Source organism: Cupressus sempervirens, chromosome 10 (assembly GCF_028749045.1).
Source record: "Cupressus sempervirens isolate cs-2001-9-10 chromosome 10, ASM2874904v1, whole genome shotgun sequence".
In the NCBI taxonomy this organism is placed as follows: domain Eukaryota; kingdom Viridiplantae; phylum Streptophyta; class Pinopsida; order Cupressales; family Cupressaceae; genus Cupressus; species Cupressus sempervirens.
This window is the reverse complement of record NC_143127.1, coordinates 536433056-536445158: the sequence shown is the minus strand read 5'-3', so window position 1 is coordinate 536445158 and position 12103 is coordinate 536433056. Positions and strand designations below refer to the sequence as shown.

Below are 12103 nucleotides of genomic sequence, written 5' to 3'. Positions count from 1 at the left end.
CAAGATAAATAACATTTAGTGCAACTACTGCCACATGTATGGTCACGTGAAGGTTGAATGTTGGAAACACTCAACTGCCTTATCTAAGCAATCTGATTCAAAGCCAAAAGCAAAGAGTTCGGAGCACACTGAATAGACAGAATTTTGCTTTTACGCCTCCATGGCTAAAAGACTTGCAGATCATGTCAAGTTCTCTACTTTGTACATTCATTTAGGTACCTCTTGCCATTTCACCCACCACAGAGACTGGTCCTTTTTCAGATTCAGTTATTTTTGGTGGAGGGAACGAGTACACTGTTGTTAGCAAAGGCAACATTCAGATTCAATTTGTTGAGAGGAACCTCATTTTCCGCAATGTATACTACCTTCCAAGGATTGAACTAAATCTACTCTCAAGCAATTAGTTGTTGTGACACTCCACGGTTGGATGTCACCTTCAATTTACATCAGTGCACCATAACTGATAGGGAGACTCAGTCTATTGTTGCAGTTATCCTTGAGGATCATGGTCTTTTCGAACTTGTTGATTCTGGTGATTATCAAGACTTAGCTATGGTTGCTCAATGGTCTTTTGTCAATTCACTTTGGCATCAGTGGTATGGGTACTTAAATGTGCATTATCTCACTCAGATTGCTCGGGAAGAACTTGTCCTCGAATTGTTAGAGATTCAAACTCAACAACTTGGACTTTGTGATGCATGTCAAGCTGGGAAGCAACATCATACACCTTTCAAAAGTGGCGCTTCATGGTGGGTAGCAACATCGCACACCTTTCAAAAGAGTTATTGTCCTCTTGTTCATGCCATTATCTGCGGCCGTTATCTTGTTCATGCCATTCCCTGGGCTTCATTTATGTTGTTTGTTGATGATTTTAGTAGAAAAATGTGGGTCTATTTTCTTAAAAAGAAATTAGAAGCATTTACGATATTTCAGAAGTTTAAACCTCTAGTTGAAAAAGAGTCTGGGAAATCTATTATTGCTCTTAGGTCCAACAATGGGGGTGGGGATTTTGTTTTCAAAGGAATTCTCTAGCTTCTGTGATATTCATGGCATCAAGTGCCAGTTAACCACACCCCACACGCCACAACAGAACATTGTAGTTGAACGTTGAAATAGAACAATCACTGAGACAACTCCATGCTCGATCACAAACATGTTTCAAAGAAGTTTTGGGCTGATACAATTAAGACTTTACCTTTTGAACCGGTCACCCACTGGGGTGATCAAAGGTAAGATTCTAGAAGAGGCTTTGTCAAGTCACAAGTCCAAAATCAATTACCTAAAGGTTTTCAGCTCTCTTGCCTATGTTTGGATCCCTGATGCGTCATGCACCAAGTTAGATGCCAAGAGCCAAAAATTCATGCTTGCTAGATACAATAGTCTTCACAAAGCCTACCACTTAATCGACACTGATACATCTCGTTTCCTATACAATCGTGATGTAGTCTTTCATTAGCAAGGAGGGCCATTCATGCATGTCTCTTGTTCCTGATGCAGCAGATCAACCTATGAAGGCTCATGATTTGGGATCTTGGCTTCCCTTATGTCTACCAAATGGGAGGGCTCCAACAGCTCCAATTATACCAATAATTCTTGTACAAAATAAAATACCAATAGCTCCAGAAACCTATTGGCTGCAAATGGGTTTACAAAATAAAATACAAGTTTGATAGTACTTTGGATAAGTACAACGCTTGTTTAGTTACGAAGGGCTTTTCTCAACATCAAGGCATTGATTATAAGGAGACCTTTGCTCCTATAGGAAAGATGAGTACTATCAAATTAGTCCTAGCCATGGCAACACAGTTTTGCTACGAGGTCCATCAAATGGACCTCAAGAGTGATTTCCTAAATCGTGACCTACAAGAAGAGGTCTACATGATGCACCCTCCTGGTTGCAAGGTTCCTAGTAAAAAAAACTAAGTTCTTAGACTGGTGAAAACTCTCTATTGTTTGAAATGGATCGTACATGAAAATTGATAAATACCTCAATGATCAAAGCTTCCAGAGGAGTTCAAACTCAAATTTATACATCAAGACTAATGAAGGTGACATCATCCTTCTAGTCATTTATGTGAATAATTTGATCGTCACTAGCAGTTTGGCGTCTTTTGATATGACTAACCTTGGGCTCATGCATTATTACCTACGTGTTGAGCTCTGGCAGCAATCTTCTGGTATATTCCTTTCTCACTCCAAATATGTTAGGGCTCTGTTAAACAAGTTTCTTATGCAAGATTGCAAACCTACATCTACACCCGTGGAGAAAGCTTTGAAGTTATCAGCCAAGTCTAATTCTCCTCCAGCTGATGATACTACATACAGGCAACTAGTAGGCAACCTCATCTACCTCTCCGCTACTAAACCTGATATCAACTTCGCAATCAACTAGATCTCACGCTTTATGACATCTACCAAAGATGATCATTGGATGGCAGCAAAGCATGTGCTTTGTTATGTGAAGGGGACTACAAATTATAAACTTATTTACCATCAAAGTTCTAATCCTAAGCTCAGTGTGTTCACAAATTCAGATTGGACAGGTTCTATTGACAATAAAAAGTCAACTTCCAAATATGTGCTCAGTTTGAGATTCAGTGTTGTCACATGGGCCAGTAAGAAGCAACAGGAAATATGTCTCCTCTACAAAGGTTGAATACAAAGGGACAGTTAAGGCAGGTTGTGAAGTTGTTTGACTTCGTCAAATGCTTGGGGATATGCAGGTGTTACCAATAGACCCAACAACTTTGTTTGTTGATAACGAAGGCGTTATCAAGTTAGCACGAAATCTAGGCTTCCATGAACAAATGTGGATATTCACTGTCACTACATACGGACGCTGGTTGAAGACGGGACAATAGACTTGGAGTATGTTCCTACAGCGGATCAGACTGCAAACATTCTCACCAAGCCTCTTGGTCCAAATAAGTTTGTCAAACTCAGAAGACAGCTTGGTGTACTGGATAGACTAACCATTAAGGGAGGGTATTACGATAATAGATAGTTTATGTTTCTATTTGATGTTCATCTATTCTGATCTATTGTAAATATTACAATCTTTCTAATATTTAGTTCGCTATTAGTTATCTATTAGGGAGAATACAATGTTTCTATTCTTGACGATCATTTTCTAAGGAAACATCGTTTACTCATTTGTATATATTGATCTTTTAATCTCTTTAATAGCAAGCAGTATTTTACCAAGTACCTCCCATAATAGTAAATGTTATGGCAATCTCCTCAATAATGAGAAAGCTTAAACCTGGAATTTCAAGGAGAAGCCCTACAATAAATTCTTGCATAGATTAATGTAGAACAATCAAACGTTAATGACACGTGGCACAATATTTTCTAAGTCTAAATCTTGTAAAATTTGAAACAAATGCAATCGTTGCCTAATCTCTTTTCACCCAAACTGAAACTCTAAATGAATCTCACCACATTAACTCACTGCATTTCTAATCTTCTCCAAGAGAGTTTCCATCCTCAAGAAGGATAAAACAAACCAAGCTCAACCCCAAGAAACCCAGGGGTTTCACCAAAGAGAAAAACAACTAATCTTGTATAATGTCAAATGAACTCACAATATCCTTTTTATAAACCTTCTGGGAACTTACCAGAAAAATGTAATATAAAATCACAGTATAATTAAAATAAGCCTTAATAATCCTAACAGAGAATTGTTCTCAATTTCTCATATTTAATATGTCCACCACACAAGACACTTTATTAATAGTCCACCATTAGAACTCTTATACTCATTCTGACAAGCTCTTATACTAAGGTGCTATTGTATTATTTTAATAATTTTTAGCAACCTTAGTAAAATAATTATATTAATAGCTCAACATTACACTCATGTCATGAAAGTGTCAAAAATCATTGGAATTGGAATATGAATGATATCGATGAGGAATAATGAAAACCAAGCCCGATCAAATGAGGTACTATAAACAGAAACCCTCTACAAGAACCTTGGAGAACCTAGCAAAAACCAGAGTTCACATAAAAAAGTAGCACAAGTGTCATCAAGACTAATTGAGCTCACTAGCAACATCATATACCTCTTTGAAAAGGCTGACACTCACTGAGAAAGTCAAAGGTAACTGCAAAGCCGATGTTACATTACATGTAAAACAGAAAGAAAAAACTATAATTAATTGAATAATGATACTTAACTAAATTTTAACAATGCTTCTGCACAAACTCATTGTGTGCTTTATATTAGTTAGCCAAATTTTAAAAATAAAAACTTCAGTGGGCTTCCAATTAAATTCTTTCCAGATTTCAAAATTTTGAATATTTGAAATAACAGGTAGTTATAATTTACTAATTTGAACCTGCAACCACTTGAATGCATGGTAGCCAATCAGGCCCAATGCACAACAAATATCATAGAATGCAGGGTAGCCAATTAAATTTTCAAAACTTCACTATTCCAATGTATAGTTTTTTATAAAGTTTGATGTGAAAAACAATTTTGTTGAGTTACTGAAATCCATAAGAAATAAAAACTTCTTAAAGAAGTACAATGTTGGCATGTGCAAAGTAATATAAACTTATAACAAAGAAACAGAAATACTCTATTGTATACAGAAAAATGGCATACCTTCTTTGCCTGTTGAACTGTGTCAGGAGGAGGCACAGCCAAATAGCGTGGAAGTCTTTCTTGGAACCAGAGATGCTGACGAATTTCTGGAATAGTCATCCTTTTCATTGGATCTACAACAAGCATCCTTGGGATCAAATCCCTTGCTCCAGATGACAAATGACTTGGTAGTGTGTAAATTCCACCCTGATGTATAAAGAAAATGATTAAATGACTAAAAGAAAAATCCTACATTTTGCACCTTAAAAAGCAATAGATAATGCTTGTGCTTCATATACCTTAATCTTTTTGAAGAGATTTGGAATATTCTCATCATCAAAAGGCAAACTGCCACAAAGAAGTGCATACAATATAACTCCACAGCTCCATACATCCACCTCAGGCCCCGCATATAGCTTACCTGAGATAACCTGTCAAAATTTTGTAAGGGCATAAGCATCCGATATTCCATACTTTAAAGGCATGATGAGGACGTGATATAGAAATTCAGAACATAAGGATTGATTCCAATAAGCACCGCACCAGAATGAGCTAAAAGTAACATACCTCAGGTGCAGCATAATTTGGGCTTCCACAGCTTGTCTTAAGAAAATGTCCGTCACGCATAACATTGCTCAGCCCAAAATCTGCAATCTTAACATTGCATTTTGAATCTAGCAACAAGTTCTCTGGCTTAAGATCACGATGGACTACCATGTTTCTGTGGCAATATTCAACACCTGATATAATCTGACTTTCAAAATGATTATATCAGAAACTTACAGTGTTTCAACCTATTCTTATGTCACAGAAAAGAACTTGAGGTGGAATCAGTGAGGCAAAACCACATCAAATAAAGATTAGTAGAAAATGCGTATTAGTAGAAAAAGTGTAAAGCATCTCAACGGCATATTCAGCTTTCTAAAACAATTAAATTAGGAAATCACAATGTTTCAACCTATTGTTAAGTTAATGGAATGGAACATAAATGAAATTAATACAGAAAAGTAAGCAAAATCTTCAAAACCAACATATAACAAAGCATAAGAACAAAGTGTGTAAAGCATCTCTATGGTGACCAAGATAGGCCACCCACTTTGAAAACCCAATCATTAAGTTGCTGACCATGTTATAATGTTACATCTTGTCCATTCTCTAAGACTTGATATATTTTGGTTACAATTATGTATGTATTGGCATTTTATTTGGCAGGCATGTTTCCTTGGTGTGCTTGGACATTTTGATGGATACATTGAGAACTCATAAGCATGTGAGATAATATTGAGATGTGGCATTCTCTCAGCTAAATTTATTTGAGCAATTTAAAAACTTCGATATTTAATATATTTCAATCATTGTCAATGTATAGATTAGTTGGACATATATATTGATGATATATTAATTTTACCTTGTGTTGATGTCTATTGTTTCAATTCATATATACTTCAGATATATGTATGAATAAACTTTATATATATATATATCTGCAGACATAATATAATATATATGAATTAGTGAAAGTAATATACTAATGTCATCGACTGCCTTTGTAAATTTAGTTAATGATGTATTAACTCCTGTCAATGGTTATATTATCTTCGGTGATGACCATTGAGCCACGCCCGATAGACGTGACTCAAATATGAGTCATGCCTATCGGCCGTGACCCATAGCAAATACTGCGCTCATATTTATATGTGTTACACCGCTGATTATCAGACACAACGAACACAAACATTACTACAGTCTTCCAGTGCATATCAGCTTTGAATACCTATAAATATCTCTGCCATACATTCTTGTAAACTATATTATTATATGGTCTAGTTTTATGACTGTGACATTGTTACATTGAAGGAACTTATAATCAGATTATCATCAGAAAGAAGCAATCAAAATAGTATATATAGTCTGTTTACATCAACATGGTATCAGAGCAGGCTTAAGAAGTGACCCAAAATCAGACTTTGTTTAAATACTATTCAAAATGGTGAACGGCATGAGACTAGAAGACAGATTAGAAGGTGATTCAGACTTTGCAGGCTGGAAATTACGGTTAAAGCTCATATTAAAAGAACATGGCCTAAATAAGTTCATCAAAAATTCTGACCCTCCACCAAAAGGAAATGATGAACTGGAAAAATGGGAGAATGACAAAAATAAAGCCATGAAGCTCATTGTGGATGGTGTAAAAACTCATCTACTCCCTGTAATCTCAGAACTAGACACTGCACATGAAATGTACAATGCTCTTGGAAACATGTTTGAGATAAGCAATGCTGTTCGGATTATCCCATTGAGGGACAGAATATCAAATATTAAAATGAATAAGGAAGAGAAAATTTCCTTTTACTTTATGAGAATAACTGATCTTCAAAATCAACTTTCTACAATAGGACACGTCTGTGATGTAAACGAGTTAACAATAATGGCTCTAAAAGGCCTCCCATCATCATGGGATACCTTCAAACAAGGGGTATGCTCTCGTTCTAAATTTCCTAAATTTGAAAGACTTAAGCTGATTGCATACAAGAAGAGTGTATGCAAGTAGCCCGAGGCCAAGATGTCTCTTCTACAAAAGAAGATTTACAAGTTTTCTCTACACAAGTAAATAAGAGGAAGAGAAAACAAAAATTCACAGGAAAGAGAAAGCAACCTGACTTCTCCAAAATGCAATGTTTTAGATGTAATAAAATTGGGCATCTAGCATGTAAATGTCCTCATAGAATTAAGCAACAAGCTTCATTTGCAACTACCAAAATACAAATGAAAATTCTAAACATAATGCATTCTATTCAGCCCTCTCCAGCGAAGCATCAACTAGATCAAGTACTTGGGTAATTGATAGCAGAGCCTCTCGACATATTACAAGTTTCAAAGAACACTGTGTAGATGAAGTAACTATTGGGGATGATACAAGCTACCAAGAATAGGGACATGTACTATTGATCTGAAATCAAGAAAAACAATTGAACTTACTAAGGTACTATATGTACCTTGTATAAAAAGGAACTTGGTCTCCATTTCCGCTCTTGAAGATGAAGGATTCAAAGTCACATTTATGGAAGAAAAGGTCTTAGCTTGGCCTAAGAATTCTAACATAAAAAATGCTTTCAAAATTGGCTCCAAACATGGATGTCTTTACCAACTTAACTCTCACACTCATTCAGCTCTCCTTCATGATTCTTTCAAAGAAAATGAAATCTAGCATAGGACACTGGGTCATCTTCATTTTCAAGGATTACCCTCTCTGGAGAAAATGGTAACAGGGCTACCTAAACTATATCTATACCATGAAGGAACCTGTAAAAGTTGAGCTCTGGGGAAGAATATTAAAACCACATTTCTAAATAGTCAAAGTAAATCCAAAGAGTTCTAGAGCTTATTCACTCATATTTATGTGGCCCAATGTCAGTTCCTTCACTAGGGGGCTTCCTATACTATATCATATTCGTGGATGATTTCTCTAGGAAAACTTGGATCTATTTTCTAAATAGTAAAGAGTCTGAAGAAATCCTGACAAAATTTAAAGAGTTTAAAGCCCTTGTAGAAAATCTATCTGGAAAGAAAATAAAAGTTTTGAGAACTAACAATGGTAAAGAGTACATTTCATAGATCTTTATAAATTATTGTAAAATTGCTGGGATCAAGAGGGAGCGTTTTGTTCCTATAATCCTCAACAAAACGGAATAGCTGAGAGAAAAAAACAGAACCATAGTTGAAGCTGCTAAAGCAATGCTTCATGATCAAAATCTTGAAACTTTTCTTCGGGGAGAAGCCTCCAACACTGTTGTTTTCATTCAAATAGATGACCACACTCTCATCTTGAACTCAAGACCCCTGAAGAAGCATTTTCTGGGAAGAAACCTGATCTTAAATACCTAAGAATTTTTGGTTGCCTTGTCTATGTGCACATTCCTAAGGAGCAAAGATCAAAACTAGATCCCTCAGGAAAGAAGGGAATCTTTGTAGGATACAGTGAAACTTCTAAAGCTTATCGTATTTATATCCCTGGACAAAGAAATATTGAACTAAGTCAAGACGTAATATTTGATGAAGATTCAGATTTCAAAAGATCTAAGGATGAAACTGAATCAAATTCAGAAGAGACACTAGAAGAACAAAACTCTAGCAATGAGAGGGAGTTTCAAACATAGGAAGATAACTCTATTGAACCCATGGACATCACTCACAATTCCAAGGAAAAGAAAAGACCACTATGGGCCAGAAAGCTAATTGAAGAAAATAATTCCATTCGCTCAGATTTCATTAGGGAAAGAAAATGCCCTAACATGTATTCTAGTTATATTGCATTAATGAGTGAAATCTCCAAATCTGAACCATCCAATGTAAAAGAAACAATGAAACATCAAAAACTAGAAAGATGCCATGATAGAAGAATATAATTCTATACTTAAAAATGATGTTTGGGATATTGTTCCTAGACCCAAAAATAAATCGGTCGTCTCCTCAAAATGATTTTTTTAAGATTAAACATGTTGTTGATGGAAGTATCGACAAGTACAAAGCAAGATTTGTGGCAAGAGGATTTTCTCAAAAGGAGGGAATAGACTATGAGGAAACTTTTGCTCCAATAGCCAGATATACCTTTGTTAGAACTATTCTAGCCATTGCTGCATCCAAGGGATGGAAAATTCATCAAATGGATGCAAAGACAGCATTTTCGAATGGTGTTATAGAAGAGGAAGTTTATCTTGAACAACCTGAAGGTTTTGATGTAAACAATAAACAATCTCATGTATGTAAACTAAAAAAGGCATTATATGGATAAAAACAAGCTCCCCAAGCTTGGTATGACTATGAACGGATAGATCATCACCTAACTAAACTTGGTTTCTCTAAAAATGTTGTAGATCTTAATCTATATTACAAGGTAATACAAGGGGATATGTTGATTATCATTTTATATGTTGATGATCTTTTGATTATTGGAGAAGATCATCTTATTAACAAATGTAAACAAGATCTATATCCGAATTTGAAATGAAGGACTTAGGAATACTACACTATTTCTTGTGACTAGAAGTATGGCAGCATTCACATGGAATCTTCTTAAATCAAGGGAATTATAGTCTGGATCTACTCAAAAGATTTGGCATGTTGGGAAGCAAGGCAATGAAGACTCCTATGGAAACAAATCTCAAGAAACTAAAAGAAGTACCAGAAGATTCTAAGAATGTTGATCCTACTCTATATCGGCAGATGATTGGTTCTCTAATGTATTTAGTAAACACAAGACCTGACATCTGTTATGTTGTAAATGTTCTTAGTCAGTTCATGTGCAAACCTAAGCACACCCATTTAGTAGCAGCAAAAACACATTCTCGGGTATCTTAGTGGTACAATTGGATATGGTCTAAAATACACTAAAAGTGAACTAAATCTAAGCAGATATACAGACTCTGACTGGGTAGGAGATTCAGAGAATCGTAAGAGCACTTCAGGATGTTGTTTTACTTTGGCGTCAATAATGATATATTGGTTTAGTTGGAAGTAGTCTTCAGTAGCACAGAGTTCCACAGAATCTGAGTACATAGCTGCATCCATGGGAGCAAGAGAAGTTGTATGGTTGAGAAAGCTTTTATTTGGATCATTTGGAAAGCCTCTTCCACTTACTACTATCTATTGTGATAACCAAAGCTGTATTAAACTATCCCTTAATCCTTTGTTCACAACAGATCAAAACATGTTTAGATACCATATCACTATGTTCGAGATATAGTTGAGAAGGATCTAATCAAGCTGAAATATATTAGTACAAAGAATCAAATTGTAGACACTCTTACCAAACCACTTGCTAAGACAAAGGTGGAGTACTTTTGTAAAGAACTTGGTATGATTGTAAAATCTGAGAAAATGTCTCAGAGAAATTGATTATTGTACATTACATATATTATAAATTTATGAAACCTGTGTTAATCATTAAGAAGTGACGACTTTAAAATGATCTCACTTGTATTGGGAAAAGTTGTTGTAAAGTGACGACCTTACAATAACTTGTAGCATGATTCATTTTGTGTAATTGTTTCATGTAAAGGCTTTATCTTATAAATCAACAAGTAGGCGTTAGATATCATTAAATTGATTATCTACAAGTTGCTTGTATAGATATATTTTCAGTACTTGGTGAATATCTTGCCTTGATATTCTAATAGGCCAATACCACACTGAGTACTTGGTGAACATCATTCAGTTGATGTTCAGATAGGCCATTACTCAAGAGTGCTTGGTGAATATCACATGATTGATATTCTGATAGGCCAACACTCATGTCACATAATGTTGGTGAATGTCATATCATTGATGAACCAACACTTATCTGACATTGTATAAAGAAGTCTTTTGATCAAAGACTTCTTCTATGTTAAACATTAATTTATTCAAATATTGTTTTTCTTACTAATCTAAGAGGGAGTGTTAATCTATAGATTAGTTGGACATATATATATTGATGGTCTATTAATTTTACCTTGTGTTGATATTTATGTTTATTGTTTCAATTCATATATACTTTTATATATATATATATATATGAATTAGTGAAAGTAATATACTAATGTCATCATCTGCCCTTGTAAATTAAGTTAATGATGTATTAACTCCCATCGATAGTTATATTGTCTTTGGTGATGACTATTGAGTCATGCCTATTGGTCGTGACCCATAGCAAATACTGTGCTCATATTTATATGTGTTACACCACTGATTATCAGACACAGTGAACACAAACATTACTAGTCTTCCAGTGCATATCAGCTTTGAATACCTATAAATATCTCTCCCATACATTCTTGGAAACTATATTGTTATATGCTCTAGTTTTATGACTGTGACATTGTTACATTGAAGGAGCTTATAATCAGATTATCATCAGAAGGAAGCAATCAGAATAGTATATATATACAGTCTGTTTACATCAACAATCATAATTAAATTGTTGAAATTTTGCTTGTACCACTTTCGGAGCAATGCATCTGGTTTATGCACAGAAAACATGTTCCATAAATGATACTTGTTTCAAGCAGGTGCACTGTTCCATGAGGGTGAACGAATTGACCAACTGTGAGGCAGCTCTATATTATCAATTTTGGGATCACAAGGAATCTGGAATCCATGTAAAAATTGGTTTTCAATCACTAGGAACACGGTACATTTCAGAACAACTGAAAGTTGGTTAAATATGGTTTTACTGGTTGACATGCTATTATGATTTGCTACCATATGTAGGTATCATGGTGACGGGGCATTTAGAATCGCATGGATGTATTAAAAAATAATATAAAGTTTATTAAACAAGCTTTTATAAAGTCAAAGCTACCAAAATTAACAAAAGGAATGGTGCAAACAAGATGCAAAAGTATGGGTGTGGGCAAATTTATTGAATTAATGTAAGGCATCCAAACAATGGAATAACAAACCTGTGTCTACAGAAGGACCTGCAGCATACAGCAGTCAATGCCTGCTCAGTAAAAAGATCACAGATTTATTCAAACA

General features: G+C 35.1%; 1 protein-coding gene across 1 annotated transcript in view; it reads right to left on the bottom strand.

The window, feature by feature from the left end:
• The window catches only part of LOC149535012 (SNF1-related protein kinase catalytic subunit alpha KIN10-like), an 80898-nt gene that overhangs the window by 4765 nt on the left and 64030 nt on the right, over positions 1-12103 (bottom strand). Inside the window, exons 4-6 of the mRNA XM_089807135.1 lie at positions 5156-5338; positions 4888-5019; positions 4610-4795 (exon numbers count right to left, since the gene is read on the bottom strand). Of these exons, the coding sequence (XP_089663261.1) occupies positions 4610-4795; positions 4888-5019; positions 5156-5338 (501 nt within the window). The remainder of the gene's footprint in view (positions 1-4609; positions 4796-4887; positions 5020-5155; positions 5339-12103) is intronic.